Source organism: Phyllobates terribilis, unplaced genomic scaffold (assembly GCF_046119375.1).
Source record: "Phyllobates terribilis strain yellow unplaced genomic scaffold, ASM4611937v1 Scaffold_5__5_contigs__length_657084704, whole genome shotgun sequence".
NCBI lineage: Eukaryota > Metazoa > Chordata > Amphibia > Anura > Dendrobatidae > Phyllobates > Phyllobates terribilis.
This window is the reverse complement of record NW_027362765.1, coordinates 526,359,633-526,386,502: the sequence shown is the minus strand read 5'-3', so window position 1 is coordinate 526,386,502 and position 26,870 is coordinate 526,359,633. Positions and strand designations below refer to the sequence as shown.

General features: G+C 43.6%; 1 protein-coding gene across 4 annotated transcripts in view; it reads left to right on the top strand.

Moving 5' to 3' along the window:
• Nucleotides 1-26,870, top strand: part of LRRC20 (leucine rich repeat containing 20) — a 742,986-nt gene that overhangs the window by 214,716 nt on the left and 501,400 nt on the right. For all 4 annotated transcript variants that reach the window (XM_073685732.1, XM_073685728.1, XM_073685730.1 and 1 more), the window contains exon 3: nucleotides 22,933-23,082. In XM_073685732.1, the coding sequence (XP_073541833.1) occupies nucleotides 22,933-23,082 (150 nt within the window). The remainder of the gene's footprint in view (nucleotides 1-22,932; nucleotides 23,083-26,870) is intronic.

The following is a 26,870-nucleotide window of genomic DNA, read 5'->3' as shown; positions in this document are numbered from 1 at the left end:
AATTATTATGTTACAAGGTTGATTGCAATCCAATAGAAAACCAGACGGAGGCAAAGCTCTGTATGGGGGGATTCAAGAATATCTAACCCCGTTTATTTCTACTTAGCATTTTATATTGTTTTGAGTTAATTAATGTCCAATCACCTTCAGCCATACTACAAGCTTGAACCAATGTTAGTACAATTAATACGGAAATACACATATGGTCATATTATCGTTAGTTCGGTTCAAGGTGGAAAGTTACAAGGTCGTATATTCCGGCTCAGACTAGCTAGATAACAGGAGCAGGGTGTCTCATAGAATGTTCCTGAGAGAAAAGGTTAGTGTGGGAAAGTTACGTGTGAATCAAGAAGGAAAGAATGTATGTTATGCAAAGAGTATAATAACATGATTTTGAAGCAAGCAGACAAAATGGAGTTGCCATAGCATAAATATCAATATGTCCTGTACACTTCAAAGTAGCCATCTTTTGCTTTGATGACTGCTTTGCACACTCTTGGCATTCTCTTGATGAGCTTCAAGAGGTAGTCACCGGAAATGGTCTTCCAACAATCTTGAAGGAGTTCCCAGAGATGCTTAGCACTTGTTGGCCCTTTTCCCTTCACTCTGCGGTCCAGCTCACCCCAAACCATCTCGATTGGGTTCAGGTCTGGTGACTGTAGAGGCCAAGTCATCTGGCGTAGCACCCCATCAATCTCCTTCTTGGTCAAATAGCCCTTACACCGCCTGGAGGTGTGTTTGGGGTCATTGTCCTGTTGAAAAATAAATGATGGTCCAACTAAACGCAAACCAGATGGAATAGCATGCCGGTGCAAGATGCTGTGGTAGCCATGCTGGTTCAGTATGCCTTCAATTTTGAATAAATCCCCAACAGTGTCACCAGCAAAGCACCCCCACACCATCACACCTCCTCGTCCATGCTTCACAGTGGGAACCAGGCATGTAGAGTGCATTCGTTCACCTTTTGTGCGTCGCACAAAGACACGGTGGTTGGAACCAAAGATCTCAAATTTGGACTCATCAGACGAAAGCACAGATTTCCACTGGTCTAATGTCCATTCCTTGTGTTCTTTAGCCCAAACAAGTCTCTTCTGCTTGTTGCCTGTCCTTAGCAGTGGTTTCCTAACAGCTATTTTACCATGAAGACCTGCTGCACAAAGTCACCTCTTAACAGTTGTTGTAGAGATGTGTCTGCTGCTAGAACTCTGTGTGGCATTGACCTGGTCTCTAATCTGAGCTGCTGTTAACCTGCGATTTCTGAGGCTGGTGACTCGGATAAACTTATCCTCAGAAGCAGCAGTTACTCTTGGTCTTCCTTTCCTGGGGCGGTCCTCATGTGAGCCAGTTTCTTTGTAGCGCTTGATGGTTTTTGCAACTGCACTTGGGGACACTTTCAAAGTTTTCCCAATTTTTCGCACTGACTGACTTTCATTTCTTAAAGTAACGATGGCCACTCGTTTTTCTTTACTTAGCTGCTATTTTCTTGCCATAATGCAAATTCTAACAGTCTCTTCAGTTGGACTATCAGCTGTGTATCCACCTGACTTCTGCACAACACAACTGATGGTCCCAACCCCATTTATAAGGCAAGAAATCTGACTTATTAAACCTGAGAGGGCACACCTGTGAAGTGAAAACCATTTCCGGTGACTACCTCTTGAAGCTCATCAAGAGAATGCCAAGAGTGTGCAAAGCAGTCATCAAAGCAAAAGGTGGCTACTTTGAAGAACATAGAATATAAGACATATTTTCAGTTGTTTCACACTTTTTTGTTAAGTATATAATTCCACATGTGTTAATTCATAGTTTTGATGCCTTCAGTGTGAATGTACAATTTTCATAGTCATGAAAATACAGAAAAATCTTTAAATGAGAAGGTGTGTCCAAACTTTTGGTCTGTACTGTATATATATACATAACAGCTTCTACCACTTGTGTTATCCCTCCAATGCATTCTTATCACTTTCATTCACTCCATTCCAAACCAAGTGACTCAAACACCCCAGGTAATGGATCATTCTTTTTTGTAGTCTGAATTAATGATTGAAAGATATGATTTCTCAGCTTTCATAATTATTTTTTTTATATTCCAATCTTCAAAGGATAAAAATATTCTCCTGAAGGAAATGCATGGCATATAGTTTAGACTATTTTTAAGAGTTTACTTTAAAGATTCATTTGTAATTCATCTGATGTATATTTCAAAGTGTTACTGATGTTTTTCAGTTACCTTTCAGTGAAGCTTTTGGGATTGTTCCTTTAATATATGGGGAAGTGCTTTTTCATCTGTGTATGATGGATAGAAGGATTTGCAGAAAGAACCATTTTTTTCTTGTTTAAAAGTACTATCTATGAATCGGTGTATGATTAGCATTTCTTTTGTACAACTTATAAAAAAATAGTTTCTTGGACACATATAAAGTTTAGTAAACAAGTTCCTCACCGATAAAGCAAATTATTGCTATATTTTTTTTAAGAAGTTACTTTTTCCTTCGATTGCTCTGCAATGTATTAAAGGGGTTGTCTACTATTTGGACAACCCCTTCTCAATCACCATATTCACCCACATAAAATAATAATGGCATGTACTCACTCACTCTTTCTGTGAAATTGGCTTTGAGTCGGCTGGGCTCACGTGACATTATTTCACATGAGCCCTGAAGCCATCCAGCAGTCACTAATGGGCTCCCTCAATCTTACTTGTCATTTACATCCGATGGAAGTCAGAGAGCAGCAGCTCATGCTTCTTCAGTCCGTTTTGTCCAAAGGAAGTGAAAGTGAACAGGGTGGAGAAGAGGGTTTAGAAAAGCCAACTTCTAAAGTATGTTTTTCTCTGAAATGCCGCAGCGTTTCAGAGTCAAACATACAGTACAGACCAAAAGTTTGGACTCACCTTCTCATTTAAAGATTTTTCTGTATTTTCATGACTATGAAAATTGTACATTCACACTGAAGGCATCAAAACTATGAATTAACACATGTGGAATTATATACTTAACAAAAAAGTGTGAAACTACTGAAAATATGTCTTATATTCTAGGTTCTTCAAAGTAGCCACTTTTTGCTTTGATGACTGCTTTGCACACTCTTGGCATTCTCTTGATGAGCTTCAAGAGGTAGTCACTGGAAATGGTCTTCCAACAATCTTGAAGGAGTTCCCAGAGATGCTTAGCCCTTGTTGGCCCTTTTGCCTTCACTCTGCGGTCCAGCTCACCCCAAACCATCTCGATTGGGTTCAGGTCTGGTGACTGTGGAGGCCAGGTCATCTGGCGTAGCACCCCATCACTCTCCTTCTTGGTCAAATAGCCCTTACACAGCCTGGAGGTGTGTTTGGGGTCATTGTCCTGTTGAAAAATAAATGATGGTCCAACTAAACGCAAACCGGATGGAATAGCATGCTGCTGCAAGATGCTGTGGTAGCCATGCTGGTTCAGTATGCCTTCAAATTTGAATAAATCCCCAACAGTGTCACCAGCAAAGCACCCCCACACCATCACACCTCCTCCTCCATGCTTCACGGTGGGAACCAGGCATGTAGAGTCCATCCGTTCACCTTTTCTGCGTCGCACAAAGACACGGTGGTTGGAACCAAAGATCTCAAATTTGGACTCATCAGACCAAATCACAGATTTCCACTGGTCTAATGTCCATTCCTTGTGTTCTTTAGCCCAAACAAGTCTCTTCTGCTTGTTGCCTGTCCTTAGCAGTGGTTTCCTAGCAGCTATTTTACCATGAAAGCCTGCTGCACAAAGTCTCCTCTTAACAGTTGTTGAAGAGATGTATCTGCTGCTAAAACTCTGTTTGGTGTTGACCTGGTCTCTAATCTGAGCTGCTGTCAACCTGCGATTTCTGAGGCTGGTGACTCGGATAAACTTATCCTCAGAAGCAGAGGTGACTCTTGGTCTTCCTTTCCTGGGGCGGTCCTCATGTGAGCCAGTTTCTTTGTAGCGCTTGATGGTTTTTGCAACTGCACTTGGGGGCACTTTCAAAGTTTTCCCAATTTTTCGGACTGACTGACCTTCATTTCTTAAAGTAACGATGGCCACTCGTTTTTCTTTACTTAGCTGCTATTTTCTTGCCATAATGCAAATTCTAACAGTCTGTTCAGTAGGACTATCAGCTGTGTATCCACCAGACTTCTGCACAACACAACTGATGGTCCCAACCCCATTTATAAGGCAAGAAATCCCACTTATTAAACCTGAGAGGGCACACCTGTGAAGTGAAAACCAATTCCGGTGACTACCTCTTGAAGCTCATCAAGAGAATGCCAAGAGTGTGCAAAGCAGTCATCAAAGCAAAAGGTGGCTACTTTGAAGAACCTAGAATATAAGACATATTTTCAGTTGTTTCACACTTTTTTGTTAAGTATATAATTCCACATGTGTTAATTCATAGTTTTGATGCCTTCAGTGTGAATGTACAATTTTCATAGTCATGAAAATACAGAAAAATCTTTAAATGAGAATGTGTGTCCAAACTTTTGGTCTGTACTGTACATGCCTGACATTATACAGCCAGTGTCTGATATATGTTGCCAATTGATCAAGCAGCATATACTGTGCCCTTATTTAGCTTTAAATGGATGGTGCCATAAAAAATGTTTTCAGCAATTGAAAAAATCTAAAGTATTAATGTTTCATTTTATTTTTTTTAATATTATAATTTTTTAATAGAATAAAATATGAAAACTAATTTAAAAAGGCTTGCTATTTTCCACTGTTAAACACTAGGGGGAGCATTTGCTGAAATTTGCCATGAAAGCCTGGTGTAGTGCTAGCTCACATTATGACTGCAGTAAATGTAAGTGGGATCTGCTCACATGGGTGTGACATCACTCTTCCTCTCCTCTTTTTCTGGGTGTTTGCAAAAGTATAACAGAGGATGAAGTTTAGGCTCACAGTATGGAACCATTTTGTTGGTGACTGCAAAGTGATGCTGAAATGCGGACAGCATCACTGAGGATGGCCGACAGCACCGATTATGTAAGTTGGTTCTGCTCGCTGTATCATGAGCTGATGTTAGATACGTGGAGTTTATCACGTGCTGCGTTTAGATACACAGAGTGTGACACATGCTGGGATTAGATAAAGTAATCAGTGTATTGTATCACATGATGGGATTAGATAGAGGGTTCAGCGGAGTGTATCACACAGGATGGGATTTGATGTGCAGTATCTAAAGTAAGTAATATGTGACCCCACTCTGTCCACTTCTATGGGAGCAGTAGTGTACTGTGTGACCCCGCTCCGTCCACTTTTATGGCAGCAGTAGTGTAATATGTGACCCCGCTCCAGCCACTTCTATGGGAGCAGTAGTGTAATGTGTGACCCTGCTCTGTCCACTTCTATGGGACCAGTGGTGTAATGTGTTACCCCGCTCTATCTATTTCTATGGGAGCAGTGGTGTAATATGATGAGCATAATATCCTCGGCTTTGGGGCATATTACGCATGATCGGCATTAGATACACATCTCTGGGGCGTGTTACACATCATTGGCATTAAATACAGGAGGAGCTGCAATACCACCTATTCGGAATTTTTGCTGTGGATCCTATGAATTTCCTTATTTTACAAAATTAGAATATCCCATGTGCATAAGTATTTAATGTCTGGCTAATCTCCTGTCATCACTTATACCTGAGCATTTTGCTTTAAATTCCTGAATAATGGATAGCTGTTATTATATCATTGTAAACTAACTGTGCTCGGACAGAATATAGCACAAGAAATGGAGTGATTTACAATGCAGGGGACACGGCCGAGAAGAAATAACACTTTAGTTCTGGTCCATGTTTTGACAAGGAGCAGAGCTCCGTGTGACAGGAGACATGACATAAATCTCCAGGAATTCAGTCTCCAGTCTCACCTCACTGAGCAGAGTCCTTATCACAGCCACCTGTGGGGGAGCGTTGATCAGCAGTCTGTATTGTATTACTAACCCCAGGATGCTGATTACCGCTTGACCGCCACTGATACCTCATCAAGGACCTCCACTCCTGTTACTACTCATACTGACCACTGTGCGTGGTGATGGGGGGGAACTGGAGCTTGCAGCTGCAGGCTTTAAGAAAATGGCGCCCGTCTCCTCCCACAGCTGTGACCTGGACTGCCAAGGGGGCGTGTCCAGGTCACAGCAGAAGAAAGCCACAGTTTAGAAGATATGGTCAGAGAGCGAATGCAGACTCCTATGTACAGGGGCTGCCATATTTGAGTTGTGTAAGTGTCGTTACACACCAGCAAATACAAATGGCAGCCCCCACTGGATGAATAAAAAAATAAATAAATAAAAAACTGTTAAACCTGTACATTTAATTTTATATTAAAAATAATTCATTATATACTGTATTTTTCGGACCGTAAGACGCACTTTTTTCCCCCCAAATTTGGGAGGAAAATGGGGGGTGCGTCTTATGATCTGAACGTAGCTTACCGGATAGTTGCGGTGTTGGTGGAGCGGGATCGCAGGGCCCCAGTTTCCTCCCTCGGAAACCCGACGGCAGCAGCAGAAGGTGTGAAATGCTTCATGGCCTGTATCTGGCTGTCGGCGGTGAGGCTGAGTGATGTGCGCTGCTTTCCGGTGGCCGCAGCCATCTTCCTGAAGTCGTGATCTACAGGAAAATGGCCACCCGAGCCGGCGAATGCACAGACTGGCAGCTCGGGCGGCCATCTTCCTGTAGATCACAGCTTCAGAAAGATGACTGCGGTCACTGGAAAGCAGCACACGCCGCTGTGCCTCACCACCGACAGCCAGACACCGGCTGCTTAGAATCCCACCTCTTTTGCTGCTGCCGCCGCTGGCTTCCTGAGGGAAGGAATGGGGGCCCTGCGATCCTGCTCCACCACCACCGCAACTCCCCGCTGCTGGGGCACCTCCTTCTCGCACCCAGGGTCCGCAGCATTCCTCCACTTCCGCTGGCTTCCTGAAGGACCCTACTTCCTGTGACCCCTGCTCCACTGCCCCCCAGGTAAAATACCGTACCTATTCAGACTATTAAATGGACCCCCATCTTATAAAAATATTTTTTTCTTATTTTCCACCGGGGTGCGACTTATAGTCCGGTGCGTCTTATAGTACGAAAAATACGGTAATCAATAATTATTAATACAAAAATAAAAATCACAGCACCTTCCCTTTAATGTCCACACAGTTTTTTTCACTGTCATATTCTAAGAGCCATACCTTTTTTTCCTTTTTTGTAAATGTAGCTGTATAAGGGTTTTTTTCTGGATAAGTTGATATGAATGACACTATTTTTGGGTGCAATCAACCTAATATCTAAATTTTATTAAAGGGGTTATCCGGTGAAAATAAGTTATCTCCTATCTGGAGGGTAAGGCTGCCGAGTGCTACACTCTGATTTTCCTAGCAGCCGAATAAAAAATGATTAAAGTTGCAGTTAGGTGTCTGAACTGCTGCGATGTTTTGGAATGAGAACAAAAGTTCCCCGTCAAGGATAGAAATTTTCCGATCTGCAAACGTTTTGTGTCGCAGTTGTGGGAAACCCACAGATTATTAAATTATCACCTATCCTGTGGATGGTTGATATCCTGGAGTGGATGGATGTTTTAACTAGACAATTCCTTTAACTATTTATAGGAATAAATAGGGGAAAAAAACCTGGGAGCTGATATTCTTAGAAGACACGATCTACCTCTCTCACACTCCTTACATGGAGCGGTCACTATTGACAGGTAAGTCAGGAGTTAATTGAGCCACTGCAAACAGTTCCCTTTGCTATATCTTTGTTACCAATGTTAATTGAACCCTGTTAGGCAGTGGTAGCTCCAGGATCACAGTGAGGATTTAATGACTTTTCTCCTCCTAATGGAAAGTGGCACAAAATGTGAACAGACAGGAAAGGGACGGGTGTAGTTAAATATGTGATTTTAGTTGGTGGTTTAAGGTGTCCATACATGAGAGAGCTAGCCATCAGCTAGCTAGTCATTTCTGACTTCCACATGTACATTAATGCTCAACCCAGCTGTTTTTATTGGGGATAGGGGAGAATGCTGCGGATAGATAACTCTAGCCATGGCTTATTTCTCTTGCCTGATCCTTTTCTCCCCTGACACCATTGGTTAGTGGAGATTTGGGAAGCTCTCATACATATCAGATGGTCAGCCTCTCTTTCTAAAATCAGTAGGTTTAGCTAACTGTAATCTAATGTTTAGATGAGCTTTTAGTTAAGGAGCTGTGTTTCAAAAGTTTTTCTGACTGCATCAGTTTACATTAGGTTTTAGGCTATGTGCCCACGATGCAGAAATGCTCAGGATTTTTTCCTGAGCGTTTCTGCATCTCCCTGGCTGAAAAAACGCATGCGGATTGTACATGCGGATTGTACATGCGTTTTCCTGCCAGGGACATGCGGAAGTGAAGCGTTCTTCACATGCATTTCCGCATGCGGGTTGACGAGCGCTTTCCAATCAATTTTAGCATCACTTGGAAAGTGCTTGTCAACTTGGTCACACTATATAAATCCATGCAACCAGCATGGATTTATATAGTGTGACCCGAGAGAATGTTAAAAAATAAAAAAATAAATCTATACTTACCCTCCGATGGCCCGCGCTGTCTTGCTTCACCGTCCTGTCTGCCGGCAGCGGTACACTGAAGGACCTGCCGATGTCAGCGTCACGTGACCCGTCACATGACTATGACATCAGCGCAAGTCCTTCAGCACATCGCGAACTGCCGGCATGCAAGGAGCGTAGCACGGGCCGCCGGAAGGTAAGTATATATTTATTTTTTATTTTATTCTTTTTTTTACAGGTTCTATGGTACCCGGGTCCGGAGGAGACTCTCCTCTCCTCCACACCTGGGTACCATCCGCACATTAGAACGCATGGAATGCGCATCTACATATACAATGATGCGGAATACATGCGTTCTAATGCAAGTTAATGGCAGCGAAAAAGCCGCGCTTCCGCAAAATAATTGGTAGTGCTGCGTTTTTTTCCGCAATGATAATCCGCAGAGGAAATTTCCGCAGCATGTGCACAGCACATGCGGATTATCATTGGGGAACATGGCAGGCCTTCTACCATGCTTTTTTAAGCGTTTCTGCAGCGCTTTTGCCGCTGCAGAAACGCTAAAAAAACACATCGTGGGCACACAGCCTAAGTCTTAAGATAAATTACAGATTGCTTTAAGTAAACCTGTACAGTAGTTGATAGGAATGGAAACTTGGCAATGGATCTAGGTTCCATTCACAGCCAACTAGTTGACTGCTTTTGTACCCACCAGGCACAGACTGAAAATAATGAAAACGTTGCAGGCCTGACTAAACCTTAGAATGAATTGTAAAAATAGTAATATTGCTATTATATCTCCAACATATTCCTTTGTACTTCACAATTTGGAAAGCAGCAAGAGTAAAATAGCAAGTAATCAAAACAAATGAAGAAAGAGACAAAAAAGGCCCTTGCCTGTAATAGCAATGGAATGTGATTATATAGTTACATGGTGCTATTTTTCCCAGAAGGCCAGCTCCTCATGTACTGTAGGCGATGGGCATATAAATAATTATTCATAAACCAGTCAGTCTGCCAGAATCTCAGCCAATAGTGATACAGAGTGCAGAGCAATATATAGGGGTATCTAATTGAAGCCAAATAGTGGTATGATCACATCTATTACTTTTATATTCTCTTTTAAAACTTGAAAAGTTACGAACAATTTTGCCAAGGGTCAAACTTGGTATAAAACGGTTTTGCGGAAACCTAAAGTTGTACAAAATGTTTTTTTTTTTCCAGCAGAACAGCCATTGGTTCAGATAGCACATTCAGTTTTCTGCACATCAAATAGCTGAGAGTGTTGCTAAACAAGAGAACTGCCAAACAGACCTTGGTCATTTCAGTCTCAAGTTCAATGAAGATCCCAAAGACTTGCCGAACAGTGGCATGATATGACCACCGATTAGTAATCCTCAACGATCAGCAGTTGTTTGAATGCCTTTTTACACAGGCAGACCAAAGTAAACATTGTGTACTGAACAATATACAGCTCTGGCAAAAATTAAGAGACCACTGAACAGTTTTCTATTGGAAAGCATGGAAAGACTGGTGGAAAGCATGCCAAGACGCATGAAAGCTGTGATTAAAAATCATGGTTATTCCACCAAATATTGATTTCTGAACTGTTCCGGAGTTAAAACATGAGTAATTTGAGGTCTGAAAGCACTGTTTCTTTTTCAGTATTTTGACGCTTTATCATTTGCTGCAAATAAATTCAAAATTTTTCGCTTTGAATTTCGGAGACATGTTGTCAGTAGTTTATTGACTGAAACAACAATGTATATTTTACTCAAAAATATACCTATAAAGAGAAAAATCTGAGAAAATGAAAATTTTGCAGTGGTCTCTTAATTTTTGCCAGAGCTGTATACTAGATCGCTCAGTGCACAAAGCCTGCCATGGTTCTCGGTAGCACAGTTCCTGTTTACACTACACGATGCACTGCTGAGATTGATGATCTTTTATGCTGCACAAAAGATAATTTCAAAGATGAACGAGCATTTTGCTCTCTCATTGGGTGATCGGCAGCCTGTTTACACAACAAGATAATTGTGATTATGAATATTTTTAAATTTCTCTTTCACAATTATCTTGCAGTGTAAAAGCCCCTTTAATCCCTACCAATCACACCATGAACTAGCCATGAGATATTAATACCTTTTAAAAGTCAAAGAAAGTTAGTTTCTTCTCAAAATTAAAACTAGACTAGATTTTATGCAAATTGCCTTGTATTAACATACAGTATAATTGTAAAAAAGAAGGTTTAATTTAGGTCAACAAGCAGTAACTTACACTCTTTGGTATGTTTTTTTTTTCATTAATGTTATAAGTTATCAGATATATTTCTTTGGAAGAACAGGGAGTCATATCAAAGCTGATCAAACATGTATTCACTGCAGTGTCCAATTTTTTATGTAAATTAATCAGTGTGAATTGTCTGTCTTGTTAAACTGGTCACTGTAATGGGTTTCGAACAGGCAAAGTCTATTAAGCTTTCAACTTTGGACAGCACATTCCAGATACTTCAATACGCTCTTGATTTTCAGTCAAAATTCAGATTGACGTTTTAGACTTGTGCTTTTGTAGTTATGCAAATGTCATCATTTTAAGTTATTTTTGTAAAACTTATCGTGAAAATGTGACACAGGTACTTTAGATGCAGTGACACAGAAACACAGAGCAGCCGGTACAGGGTTAATAAACAGGTGGGGGAATTTATTGTAACAGGGTCAATCTCTACGCAGGGAGTAACAGGGGAAATATGGGGACAACAAGGGGAGTAGCAGGTAAAAGGCTATAACCGACAATCCACAGTTTGGCTAGATGTAACAGAGTCGAGACGGTTGTAATCAGCAGTTTTACACTTAGCTGACTCTTGTTCTCCACAAGGCCATTGCCGGCTGATGCCGGTGTTATTTTCTTCTGGCTTCCCCGCCTAAACAATGCTCCGTCTTCTCGCGGCAGCGGGCGGTCTCCAGTTTGACCCGCTGAGCCCCTAGTCCATAACACTGCATCTCACTTGCTCGGCTCCATGGACCCTGCGTCTCTTCTCCCTCTAGTTGGGCTTGACTCCAACTGTCAACTGCCTGCTTTCCCACACAAACCTCCTTTTTCTCCCTCTTCCTAGATACGCCCCCAGCTCCCTGGTCACCTGACCCCTGAGCTCTGGCTCTGGACACGCCCCTAGCTTCCCGGTCACCTGACCCCTGAGCTCGCAGTCTGTGTTCCCCCTGCAACCAGAGGCACGGCCCCGGCAGTTCCGGATCCCTTGTTCTGAAAGTACTTACACCCCGGTCATCCCCCTTACACTCCCGCTCTCCTTTAACTCGCCATTCCACGGGCGAGAGTTCCTTCACCAAATGTTCACATTCTTGGGCTTCCTGGACGATACGTTGCCATATAAACTGATCTTGTTCGTAACGGTGAGGAGGCGCTCCTGCTGTTGTCCGTTCTGACCTGTGTAACTCAGTTTGACCGATGGGGGGTGCAGGGTCACTTGGGTTCCCAATCTCCGACTGCCCGGTGGCTTCAACCGATGGTGTTCCCTTGCCGCCTGTACTGGGGACTGCAGGTAATCGAGTGCTGGGGCTCGGAGGTAGAATCAACAATTCTTCTTCATCCACATCTTGGCTTGGGGCAACTGTGACAGGACCCTCTGTAGAAGCAGGTGATCCTTCTTCATCTTCGTCATCTTTAGACAGACAGGGCCGCAGCATACTACGATGAACCACTCTGGTAGGGGCTCCTTCCGTCCCCTCGGGTTGAACTTCATACACAGGTCCTTCAGCGCCAACCCTGCACTTCACTCGGTGCGGGGTCCATTGCCACCGCCTACTCAATTTGCCCCCGGGCCGCCTGTCTCGAACCAACACCCACTCCCCGGGCCTCAGAGCTGTCCCTCGAAGGGGCAATTTCTCATGATGTTTGAGCTCCCGAAACATTTGTTGTACCAACCGTCGGAGGGTCTGCAGTTGATGCCAGTGTTCCCGGTCCCAGGAAGACATCCCCGTCCATGGGTAGTCCTCCTCGGGGTCCAGCTCTAACTCGGTAATCTCTCGCCCCTTTCGCCCGAACAGTAAGGTATAAGGAGTGAACCCCGTCGTACTATTCACTCGGTTGTTGTAGACCCACACCAGCTCGGCCACAAACTCAGGCCATCGTACCTTCCGATCTTCCTCCAACGTGCGGAGCATTTGGATCAGTGTCCAATTAAAGCGTTCACAGGCCCCATTTCCTTGAGGGTGGTAAGGAGTAGTCCGTGACTTCTCAATCCTGTTCAACCGGTGCTGCTCTTCCATCACCCAGCCCTGGAAGCAGGCGTCTTGATCGGAATGGATCCTCTTTGGGCAGCCGTACACCCGAAAGAAGTCTCGGCAGATGGCCTGCGCAGCTGATTCGGCGGTCTGATCTCTGGTCGGGGTCACCACCGCAAACTTTGTGAAGTGGTCTGTCATCACCAGGCAATGTTCATACCCAGATGCGCCGGTCCAACAGTCAAATAGTCGATCATCAAGCACCTCCAAGGGGGCAGAAGTCACAATGGTTTGTATGGGGACCCGCTGCTCCGGGGGCTTAATCATCTCACAGCTCCGACATCTTCGACAAGTGTCTTCTATTGTTGCTCGCAGTCGGGGGTGATACACCAGCCTCTGCAACCACTGAAATGTCTTCTCTGGTCCGAAGTGAGCCCCTCGTTCATGAGCCTCCTTAGCCACTACTCCGACCAACTTCTCAGGGATCACCATAGCCAGGTGATCCCGAACTCTCGCAGTAGCTGTACCCGTCGGTACAGCAGCCCATCTCGCAAACAAAGTCTCTCCCATTGTCCCAGCATTTTCAGCACCTCCGGGGACAGGGTACTCCTCTCTTCTCGACTGGGGACCTGTCTCAAAGCCACCCATTGACATAATTGGGCCACTTCTTTGTCAGTCTGTTGAAGTCGGACCCAGTCATCTCTTGGCTGCCCTAGCACTTGTTCTTCCGACGTCTCTCCGATCTGTCCCTGCGCTGCGACCAGCAGTCCCATGAAACTTCGGAAACTAGGGACCTCATCCGCCTCCAAATCTTCATCGCGGTCATGATCAGGCCATTCATATGTCACTCTGGAGAGGGCATCGGCGTGAGTATTCTCTGCCTTAGACCGGTAGGCGATCTTATACCGGTACCACCCATCGCTACTCCAGGGCCCCCAATTTCGCATTCTCCAGGTGAGCCAGCAGGTTGTTATCTGTTCTCACAAGTACTTCGGACCCGGACAAATACTCTGCGAACTTTTTGGTCATTGCCCAAACCAGAGCCAGCAACTCTAATTTGAAAGAGCTATAATTATCTGGGTTCCTCTCAGAGTCGTGAAGGGAGCGACTGGCGTACGCAATCACGCACTCTTTCTCCTCCTGTACTTGGGATAACACGGCTCCCAGACCATGTAGGCTCCCATCAGTGTGGAGTATGAATGGTTGGGAGAAATCCGCATAGGCAAGTATTGGGGCCTCAGTCAGGGCCATTTTTAGGGCACGGAAGGCCTCTTCCTGGCTGCTTCCCCACCGAATCGCCCGATTCTTGGAGCCCGCCGGCACTCCCTTAAGTAGCTCCAGCAATGGGTTGGCTATGCGGGTGAAGTTCTTCACGAAACTTCGTAGTACCCGGCAAGTCCCAGGAAGGCCCAAACGTCCTTCACTGTCTTTGGGGATGGCCACTCCTGTATGGCGGCCACTTTTTCCCGGGTGGGTATGACCGAGATATTCGATCTGTTTGCGGAACAGGTGGCACTTCTGGGGCTTCACCTTTAGGCCATGACTCTGTAGGCGACTCAGTACTTGCTCCAGTCGCTGGAGGTTCTCCTCAAAGGTGGCGGCATAGACAATTATGTCGTCAAGATAAATCAGTGTCACATCGAAGTTCAAATTGCCCAAGCACCTCTCCATCAGACGCTGGAACATCCCGGGGGCGTTAGTCAGGCCGAAGGGCATCCGATTGAATTCGAACAGTCCCATGGGTAATACGAACGTTGTCTTTGCACGGTCATGTTCGGCCACGGGCACTTGCCAATACCCGCTGGCCAGATCCAAGGAGGAGAAGTATCTTGCCTTCCCCAAGGCCGACAGGGACTCTTTGATTCGGGGTAGTGGGTAAGAGTCTCGTACTGTACCGGCATTCAGTCATCTATAGTCCACACAGAACCGCAGGGTCCCATCTTTCTTCCTGACCAGGACAATCGGGGCTGCCCACGGACTCTGACTCTCCCGTATCGCACCATTCTGTAACATATGGGCTAGCATCTCCTTAACCTCTTTATACATCTGGGGAGGTATCTGCCGGTATCTCTCCCGCACTGGGGCGGGGCTCCCCGTGGGAATCTCGTGGGTAATGGCTTCGGTGCAACCAAAATCATCCTCGTGGTGAGCAAAGAACCTCCTCAACCTGCTGCACCTGTCAAGGTGAAAGTCCCGTCAATTCAGCCCACATTTGTTCTAGGATTCTTCGTCCCCCCTTCACACTGGCACGGTGGAATTCCGGCGGCATGGTGACTGCCAAAGTTCAGGGGTCTCCTCGTACAGCTCACAGCTGTACCACATCAGGTCGCACCAACTTCTCTGGCATTCCCAGAATCTTGGCTTTTTCCATCCTGGGAGGGAGTGTGAAATCACCTTCGCCCAGATTAATGCACCGCACTATAACATTGCCACCCTGGACGGTGGCCAGTGTCCGAGCCACCAGGAGTCCGGGGGGTACTTTGTCCATCGATGTTGGTTCTATCTGAACTTCGACCCCCTCAAGAGGGTAACGTGAGTACAGTTTGTCCTGGCGGTAAGGTGAGTGCCGTAGCTGCTGGTACTATTATTTTCCCCAGGACATTCCCTTCACTCGACGTCTCCTGAGCCCTGAGCCTGGGCGGCCCGGATTAATTGTTGAAAAACCCTCCTTTGGGGGGTTCCTTGGTCCCACTAGTCTAGAGGAATCTTATTCGGCTCACTAATCAGGATTTGCCTAATCTCTTTCAGCACATTCATTCCGAGGGTCACCCTGGGTCCACTTCCGGTTCCCCCTGCGACCAAGATGACCCCTTTTTTTCCCACATCTTTTCCACACACTCGGATCTTCATCCATACCACCCCTGCGACCGGGATGGGTAATTGAGTAGCTGATGTGAGTCTAATTACTGGTCCCCATTCAGGCCGCGCTATCTCTGGAAATCGCTGTTGAAAGTAGGCTTCTGTCATAGTAGTCACCTGGGATCCCATGTCAATCAGGCAGTGAACAGCCCGACCGCTTATTTCGGCACAGACAGTCAGGCTGGTGGAAACTAGGTCCTTGGGACTTCCTCTTTTTCTTTCCCCTTCCTTAGGCTCTGGGCTGTGTCCCCCAAACATGGAGCCCATTAGTTTAACAGCTCCCGCGACAGGGGCCGCCCTCGGCTAGCACAGCCCCTGGGGTAATGTCCTACGCCTCCACACTTCCAGAAGGTCGTGTCTCTGTCTGTGTAGGGCTGCCTCACTTCTCTACAGAACTCTCCTGCAGGGTGAGGCCTGAATTCAATTCTTTCCCTAACTGGTGCATGAGGAGGGCGGTACATCACGGAGTGCCGGGCCTTGCTGTCCAGGGCCAGTAAGGCTATTTCGGCTTGCATAGCTGGGGTGATCGGATGTATATGTAACATACTCCTAACTCTCTCAACCCAGTCCCACAGCATCATATTGTCCCCAGTGAACTTTGGAAGATTGCTGAGCATGGCCCCCAGTGGCAAGCTAGATCTAGGGGCTCCCAGGATGGACTGATCTGCAGTGTCTGTGTCTAAAGACTGCATCCTGCCGACTACGCCAAATGTGACACAGGTACTTTAGATGCAGTGACACAGAAACACAGAGCAGCCAGTACAGGGTTAATAAACAGGGGGGGGGTTTATTGTAACAGGGTCTATCTCTACGCAGGGAGAAACGGGAAATATGGGGACAACAAGGGCAGTAGCAGGTAAAAGGCTATAACCGACAATCCACAGTTTGGCTAGATGTAGCAGAGTCAAGACGGTTGTAATCGGCAGTTTTACACTTAGCTGACTCTTGTTCCCTACAAGGCCTTTGCTGGCTGATGCCAGTGTTGTTTTCTCCTGGCTTCCCCGCCTAAACAATGCTCCGTCTTCAGGCGGCAGCGGGCGGTCTCCAGTTTGACCCGCTGAGCCCCTAGTCCATAACACTGCACCTCACTTGCTCGGCTCCACATACCCTGTGTCTCCTCTCCCTCTAGTCGGGCTTGACTCCAACTGTCAACTCCCTGCTTTCCCGCACAAACCTCCTTTTTCTCGACACACCCCGAGCTCCCCAGTCACCTGACCCCTGAGCTCTGGCTCTGGACACGCCCCCAGCTACCTGGTCACCTCACTCCTGAGCTCTCGCTCTGGACACGCCCCCAGCTTCCCGGTCACCTGACCCCTGAGCTCGCAGTCTGTCTTCCCTCTGCAACCAGAGGCACGGCCCCGGCAGTTCCGGATCCCTTGTTCTGAAAGTACTTACACCCTGGTCTTCCCCCTTACAAATCCATCAACAAAAGGTTTCAGGCTGTCAAAATGTGAATACTCGTAGGAGTCCAAATAAGTGGATCTTGCCCATAGGATTTCTGCTACAAAATAGATAAGCTACTGTTTATATTCATAATTGTTTTTTTTTTAATCTAAACATGGCTGTGAAGAGATCATCCAGAAACAAGAAAGACATGTAATTTCCAACAGAGCAGATAAATAATATTAATAAACTGAGATGTTCAGAGCTAATGAAATTCATATTCATCAGATTCTCCAAATTTGCCCAAGAAAATCATGATGCAGCGAATCGACTCACTGCAATTCAAAAGTGCTCCAAAGACTTCAATTGCTCTGAGAAGATGCACATGGCATTCTGAAATGTAATTGGACTGTGTCAAACCTTTCATTCTCTTTAATGCAATGCAGCTTACAGCCACTATTCCATGATGTTTCCAGTTTAACATACTAAAACTGGTGAAAGCTATCTTCAGTGTAAAGAAAAATAAGGAGTCCTGGAAGTGATGATATGGCCCCCAAAGGAACCTGATCTCAGTATCATTAAGTTTGTCTGGGATTATATGAAGAGACAAAAGGATTTGTGCAAGCCTACAGATTTGTGATTAGTCTTCTAAGATGTTTGGAACAACCTCCCTGCCAAGTTCCTTTAAAAACATTGTAAGTGTACTTAGAAAAGTACACTTTTTGATGCTGTTTAAAAGGCAAATAGAAGTCACACCAAATAATGATTTGATTAGATTACTCTTTTGTTCATTTACTTTGCTTTTTTGTTAAAGGGAATCTGACAGCAGACCATGGGCTGCTGGTATCAGACACTGGCTGTATGATTTCTGCCATGTACATTGGATATAAAAAGTTGACACACCCTTATCAAAATGCCTAGTTTTTGACATGTCAAAAAAATCATACCACAATGAATCATTTCAGATTTTTTTCCACTTTTAACATCACCCATAAGCTGCACAAATCCATTGGGAAACAAACTGAAATAGTTTAAGAGAGAAAAAAAATAACAAAACTAAAATAATGTGGTTGCATAAGTGTGAACACTATCTTTACAATTGGGGATGTGGTTGTTTTCAGAATTAGCCAATCGCATTTAAACTCATGTTAAATAATAGTCAGTAAACATTTGTCAGTACAACACAATTTAATAAGTAGTTTATTTTAGCCGACTGGTGACTATTTTGAAAATGTTTCTTTTTCTTTTTTTTTGGCAGCAGTAAATTTAAAGAGCAACTATTGTATTTATTTCATGAATAAATGGCACATATCAAAACTTTGTAATATATTTTATCAGAAAAAGTTGCTTCTCTCTCCTCCACCTGGACTGATCTTTCAATCTCAATTCACAGGTAAAAGCTGTAAAATCTGTATTCAGTGAAAATAGATTTTCATATTACAGAGATAAGAGAAAACAGTAACTCCTCATAATATTCTATGGAGGGAGGATCTTGAGGCAGACACAAATATGCTGCAAGTTGAAAGGACAGCTAAACTTAAAATTTATGGTAAAAATAAGTTAAGGGTTAGAATAATCAAAGCTTTCATGCCAGAATTCTGCTGTAAAAGGATTAAAAAGTCCCAAAATGTAGGCACCTATATTATGCGACTATTGGCATCTTCAAGCCACTTTCTCCAAACTCCGCCAAAATGGGCTTATTTAGATCAGGACGGGCCGTGGCGACTGACTCTCGTCAAGTTCATGACAAGTATCAGTGTTCGCTACGTCACAAATCTTTCTCCAGCAGAAAATAAAGTAGGATTTGTGGTGAGGCGCTCAATGAGGCACACGCCACTTTTCAGATGCTCCTAATACATTAAGAGGCTTGAGCTTCTTGATGAATCCGGAGCGTCTGACTCAGCACACCCCTCATCAAATATCCCATAGAAAAAACATTTACATAAGAACCACCTGGATATATAGACCCTATCAACTCTTTATTTAAACAAATTATACAAACATTAAAATCACATAAAAAATGTGTAAACATTGAGTTAACCACTAGGTGGCACCATAATACCACTAAATGCCATCAGCATACAGATCTTAATCAGTCATCAATATATACCCTATTCAAGGTCTGGTATTAGTATTGTCATCTTTGCTGAATCAGGCCCCTAAACCATATGGGACCGAAAATATATAAGGCAATCTGAAGTGGTGTGGTGCCAGTCCTAGGTCCCAACAAAAACCCTATGTATGTTTCGACCTGCGCCTTCTTCTGGGGTTGACATCATACTGGTACGAGCAACCATATATACTAGAGAACTACCAATGAGCAAGTTGCTGCACATGTGGAAACTAATACTTAACATCAATACAGACTCACAGAGAGGCTCGGGGCGGCATGCATATTCATAAGCGATAGGTGTGTCATATGTCAGTCGCCCAGACACGCCCCTATATCTACATAACAACCTCCCATCTTCCATTGAGTCCCCTTCTTTTATAGACAATTCCTCCCGTTTACAAATATAATAGGGTCTATGCCCTTATTAGACTCCAAGGGTAGGTGCTTATCTCAATATAGCAAGCACGGTGTTATATATTATTCGTGAGTATTCGTGTCTGTTGTCCACTCCCATGTTCGGGTCCTACTAGCACACATCGCACTGACGCACTAGGGGGGCGCATCCATCCGCTGCGTCAGAGAGGGAGGTCCGACCCTGCGCCCCGGCACAGCACCCCCATGTGTGTGAGCGCGACTGCGTGCACGACCCCCGTGAGAAAGCATTGTATATTATACAGGTAGGGAGACAGAATTAGCAAAATTAAGCGAATTTCTTATGGCAAGTCCAGGGACCCACATGAACAGCATGTTTAAATATCAGCATTTCATAATCCAATATGGATCATGCCTCTGTAGCCCAAGCAGAAAATCTCAAACATGCCATTCATGTGCGATCTCCCATACTTATCAGGATTTCCACACATATCTAAGACATAGTTTTCAAGGTATACATATCTATCTAGGACGTACCATTATATATAAGACATCGGACATACAGTTAGCATTACACCAAAGAAAACAGAGACATTACAACAACAAATATCTCCAACAGATTACGCAGAAGTTCTCAAACCAAGTCTGTACATCCGTCAGAAATCCATATGGTCCAGATGAAAGAGAACATATAGGGCCTCCCATTTTTCATGTAGATAGCATCCAAAAAGATTTTTTTCCAATTCCACCTCCCAACACAGCGAGTTGTATATTCCACATGGCTGAAGAATGGACCAACTAACGATGTATATAAATATGCTCTAAACAGCAAAACAAATAACTTGAAGTAACAAACAAAGATAAAAAGCATAAAAACAATGAAAAGGACAGGGAAGGAAAGGTAGTGAATGGGGATTGAAAAGAACACTATTACTAATTATTTTACTCAAAGGAATGGAGCAAAACTCATATGTTCATTCAAACCATCAGGATTCAAAGTTTGCAAGGTCCAAATCCATTTTGTTTCTAACCGTTTAAGCAAGCAGGTGATCTGACCTCCACGCAGGCCCAACACAATCCGGTCTATGCCCCTTACTCGTAATCCCTTGGGGTCGCAACAATGAAATTGTTTGAAATGTCTTGGTAGTGTGCGGAGTTCCTCTGTCTCCACAATGTCCTTTGCAGCCATAATGTCCCTTACATGTTCACGCACTCTGACCTTTAAAGGTCGGGTGGTTAATCTCACATAAATTTTAGAGCAGGGACATTTGGCATAATAACTTACTGCCCTTGTAGAGCAATTAATAGATTGGGTAATTTTATACTCCTTGAGTCCATCTGAGGATTGGAAGGTCGTGGCATGCTCTATATTAGGGCATGCCACGCATCATCCACAAGGTTGACACCCTCATTTAGGACCACGACTCTGGGTAGGACACAACATCGGTTGGTCATTTCAACTATAATAACTCTCTACCAAAATATCTCTCAGATTCTTACTCCATCATGCAGCAATACTTGGCTGTAGTGGCTGTTAATGTTTTATCAGCTAAGAGAATTGGCCAATATTTGCTGATACCCTTTTTCATGAGATCCCAGTGTGAATGATATTGTGTAATCATTCTCACTGTATTGTTTGAGGCCCGTGCTTTCACCATATAGACCAAATGTTTCGAATTCCTAGCCCTATTGTACGCATGTTTTATAGCCCGATTACTATACCCACGTTCATGGAAACGGTCCCTCAAATCCGCCGCCCTCCTCTCAAAATCCGAGTCGGATCCTTATCAAGACCGGCGTGAACAAAACCAGTCTTGAATCTTGAATCTGGTCCTTAAAGTTTAACTTTCTTTTTAGGAGAAATTGCAGCAGAGTGTCTAAGTTTGCCTCCAACTCCACCCTCCTTCTCGATTTTTTTGTGCACACTACTAGGAGCACTGTTTGTATTCTACTCAGTATCCTATTTCAGACTAAAGTGTTATAAGTTATTTTCACAAATATAAGGTTTTCTGCTTGTTTGGCAGACAGTCTGGTCCACTTGGGATTAACAGACTACTTGATGCACTGAATTCATTCATTGACAGTACAATTTAGGTTCGGTCCAATCTGCTGACCAAGAAGTCCATGGAATAAGGACTCAGGGTTTCTGCTGGAGAAAGGATATAGCCCAGATATAACTAAACGTCGCTGTTCAGATGATGCATCTGTTTGCTGTCTTTTGTCAGGCTGGCACAGCAGCTGATAAAATATCTGGTTCGTCATGTCATATATACTGTAGTCGCTGATGCTGCTTCTTGTAGCAGTAGCGCTGTCATGGGTGAGGAAGCATTGATTCTGTAAAGAGTGGAGAAGCATCCCCTGGTCAGACGTGGATTTGGCAGGCTGAACAAACCCATCTAATTTCATGCTTGTGATACAAGTAGCCTGACTGTGTATTTTCTACAATAGAAATCAAAGAAGATCATATATGTACAGTGCACAGCATAAATGAGTACACCCCTTCAAAAAGTAAGGTTTTAATATCTCACTGAATACAAGAACAATTTCCAAAATCTTGACAAGAATGAGTTTCATAGGACATATTTTAACCCATGACATGAAACTAATGTTAATAATATAACTTTCATTACAAAATCTTCAGTTTTACTCAAATTAGTTGATGGAAAAATGAATACACGCCACATCAAATACTACTATGTAGTATTTTGTATGACCTCCATGATTTTTAAGGACGGCATCAAGTCTTCTAGGCACGGAGCGAACAAGTTGATGACATATTGCCACATCTATCTTTTTCCATTCTTTAAGAATGACCTTTTTAGAGCCTGGATGCTGGATGGAGAGTGATTCTATATTAGAGAAAATTCTGTCTCCTGCGGATCAGTGAGGGTCTGGATCCAGAGACCTGCACCAATCCATCCATACACAGCTCTGAAGGTCATAGCTCCTGAGATTCAGAGCAGTTCTTTGACCCAATGGTGGAGGTCTCAGAACAAAGTCCCTTACTGATCGGCAGCACTTAAAATTTCCTGAGATATTGAATTTATTTTTAAATGCTAAGTACCTTTTAACAGAATCTTGTATAAACTGTTTATTGACCCAAAAGAAAACTATATGCTAATAATCTAATTATATAAAAAGAAGAAATTTACTAATAAATTTGTGCAGATTGTTTTATGTTAAAGAGGTTATTAAGCTTGTATTTGCTTCATTGCTTCCCAATGTTTCAAAATTATGTTTACTTTGATAATGTCTCCTTCATTACCTCTACTGTAGATTCATCAGTCAATACTGAGCCAACCTAAACTTTGCCAAATCATGTCTCATTAGAAATAAACAGATGAGCAACTATTTTAAATGGAACAAAATTACAATTGAGAGGAAAATATAAAAATTTCCTATTACTGATTTCATCATTTTTATCTTTTTTTCAGATTTAGCAGACTGTGCCTTGAGCTCTTTCCCAACCGGGTTGTATTTTGCCACAAGTGCAGTTGCTGACAAAATCCTCTCAATCTCACTGACTAATAATCAGCTTAAAAGCCTTCCAGGAAAATTCTGTACTACTTTCAAACAACTACAAGGTATGTGCTAACATTCCAGTTTGCTGTATAGCTAAAAAGTAACAATGGTCTTTTGAGCTTTTATGGGAACCTTCAACTGTTCCCACCAAGCCCTGGTATGCCAGTCACATTTTATGTATTAAAGGATACCTATCATTTAAAAAAACACCACTTTTGGATATCTCATGGTGACATGTCAGAAGTTAACTGTGGGTGCCAAGTCCTTACCACTTGCTAATGCGAAGGGGCAGATGGAATAGGCTATAAGTATATAGCCCTCATTCTGCTCTCTGAAGAGAGGCAAGCACAAATGAAGGGGTTCAGCACTCTTGAGCATATCTGTTCCTTCTTTTTTTATCAAACTCACATAGCACAGTCACCATTACATATCAACTTTTTTAATGGTAGGTACCATGTGAATTTGTCACACTGTATGGTGATATCGCCCTTTTGGAATTCTCATACATAGGCACCTATCCTGATATGTCTTTGAATTACATGGACAACCCCTTGATTTCAATAAGTGCTGTGTAATGCTTAGTTTTGACTGTGGGAGCGCTGCAGAATAATTGAACACTTTCTGCTATATGTTCTTGTTTAATTTGCATATAAAGGATGTGATTTCATGTTTTGTGTGTAGCACAGACCTGTAGAAGCGTCTTCACGCGAAACAGCTGTTGTCTGCTTTTTTCTTCCCCGCTCTCCCTGCTTGCCGGACTTTTTATTCTTATGGAATAAAGATACTGCTTTTAAGGACTGGTGAGTGCAGCTCATTTTTCTTTCTTACACTTTTGTTTCTCTCTGTTCTGCCATGACGCTAATGGGGTGAAATAATCACTACTAACCATAAAAAAACAACCGTTAAAAATTACTAACTTCATCAAAATAGTTCTTACCTTCCAAGGGCTGTCACATTGTAGAAGGATCATCTTTATTCTCATTTGCACAAGGAAAGACTAGAAGCAATGGGATGAAACTGAATGGGAGGAGACACAGATTAGATATTAGAAAAAACTTTTTGACAGTGAGGGTGATTAATGAGTGGAACAGGCTGCCACGAGAGGTGGTGAGTTCCCCTTCAATGGACGTCTTCAAACAGAGGCTGGACAGACATCTGTCTGAGATGATCTAGTGAATCCTGCTTTGAGCAGGGGGTTGGACCAGATGACCCAGGAGGTCCCTTCCAACTCTACCATTCTATGACTCTGACATATTAAAAAATATGTCCCTGAAAGTCAATTCATTCTTTGTATTAACAATAGTGATTGTAACTTTTTTTCACGAGCCTGTTCAATAACTCAGTGAAGTAACAGACTTCTTTATACTGTTTAAGATTAAAAGTAAAGTAATAAAAAAAAAAAGATCCTTCTGGAATAGATGACTGCCATGCTGAAATTTATACACGAGCAGTGTACATAGAAGAAGACTTAGCGTTTTGGCAAGTGGTGCTCCAAAAATAATTCATGTTTGGGTATTGGCAACAAGTTTGTTGTTTTTTTAAAGGAAGAAGCCTTCCAGAATGCAACCCTTTTTTGGTAGCAGCAATAGGTTTGCTATTTGGAAAGAGAAGAAGCAATGGCTTTTTTTATCCTGGCTGCATAGGGCTAGCACTGGAAGCCCCGGCAGTAGTAACACAGTATGAATATATCATTATGGACAGGCAGCAGTAATCAGTCTTGGAAGGAGGTCATCGCCAAGGGGGCTGCAATAAAGTGTAGAGCACAATTGACAGGCAGGTATATGCGCTACGCACAATTTAATTATTGGCCTCAGCTGTGGGTGAATGAAAATCAGCATTGATCTATGCCCTATTCACTTTGACAAATAAAAAGTTTTCCCACACTTGTGGAGGACAGTTTTATCCACTAGGGCGTGACAAACATACTCGCCATGCTGTATCCCCTCTCTGATGGTACACTAGAGGCCTAACAAGACAGTGCAGCCCATGACAAACTGGGCCAGACTGGTCCAGTGTGCTGAAAAGAAAGTCCATAGTGTTGGGGCTGCTGGTATCTGCTGGAGATAGGGCACAGTCCGGGTACAACTGAGCCTGGCTGTTCAGACCATGCATCTCTGTTTGCTGATGTGCATCTGGTTGACAAAGCAACAGAAAAAACATCTGGTTCATCTTGTCATATATACTGTATATTATGTAATCATTGCTGGTGCTGACTTGGTAACTTGCTATAGTCCTAGTGCAGGCACAGGCAGGGGAGCATTGGCTTTGCAGTGAGTGGAGAAGGGTCTCCTGGTCAAATGTGCAATCATCTGTTCACCAAAACTTCACTGATCAGGGAACCCTGTTCATCCTGGTGAGGCACTAATTTTGATTTCATTTTGAAAACTGAAAAAATACATCCATTTGCTTTTATAGCTTGATGCAATCGAGCATGCAGCTTGCCAAGATCACCAGCACAATACCAGGGCCTCATTAATTCACTGTCCGCACCTTGCTGTGATGGTTGGTTGTTTTGGCCAATGTTGTTGTCATTGTCATTTTCACTCTGATTGTCAGCCTCATTACTGTTTTGCCTCATTTCCACCTGTTGCTGCTCCTTCTCCTTCTACATTTAACACTGACCTTGAGTGTCCCCATCAGCTCCAGAGTGGCATTGAACATGTAGAAATTGCTTTTCTTCGTTCATTCTCACCCCCAGATGAAAGCACCATTCTAGCAGGAGAGGTTATACCATGGGGAGGTGCATGTATTATACTGGTGTTCTACAGTGGGGGAAATAAGTATTTGATCCCTTGCTGTTTTTGTAGGGTTGCCCCCTGACAAAGACATGAACAGTCTATAATTTTAAGGGTAGGTTAGTTTTGACATTGAGAGATAGAATATCCTCCAAAAAATCAAGAAAATTGCATTGTATAAATTAGATATTTTTTTTTACATTTTGCAGTGAGAAATAAGTATTTGATCCCCTACAAACCATTATGAGTTCTGGCTCCTACAGACCGGTTAGACACTCCTAATCAACTCGTTACCTGCATTAAAGACAGCTGTCTTACATAGTCACCTGTATAAAAGACTCCTGTCCACAGACTCAATCAGTCAGACTCTAACCTCTACAACATTGGCAAGACCAAAGAGCTTTCTAAGGATGTCAGGGACAAGATAATATACCTGCACAAAGCTGGAATGGGCTGCAAAACCATAAGTAAGACGCTAGGTCAGAAGGAGACAACTGTTGGTGCAATAGTAAGAAAATGGAAGAAATACAAAATGACACTCAATCGACATCGATCTGGGGCAGCATGCAAAATCTCACCTCGTGGGGTATCCTTGATCACAGGAAGGTGAGAGATCAGCCTAAAACTACACAAGGGGGGAATTGTTAATGATCTCAAGGCAGCTGGGACCACAGTCACCAAGAAAACCATTGGTGGCACATTATGCCTTAAAGGTTTAAAATCCTACTGTGCCCGCAAGGTCCCCCTGCTCAAGAAGGCACATGTGCAGGCCCTTCTGACGTTTGCCAATGAGCACATGGATGATTCTGTGAGTTATTGGAAGAAGGTACTGTGGTAAAATGAGACAAAAATTGAGCTCTTTGGCATTAACTCAACTCGCCGTCTTTGGTGGAAGAAGAAGGATGAGTAAAACCCTAAGAACATCGCCCCAACCATGAAGCATGGTGGGGGAAACATTATACTTTGGGGGTGCTTTTCTGCAAAGAGGACATGACGACTGCACCGTACTGAAGGGAAGATGGATGGGGTCATGTATCCTCCCTCAGTAGGAGCATTGAAGATGGGTCGTGGCTGGGTCTTCCAGCAAGACAATGACCCAAAACATACAGCCAAGG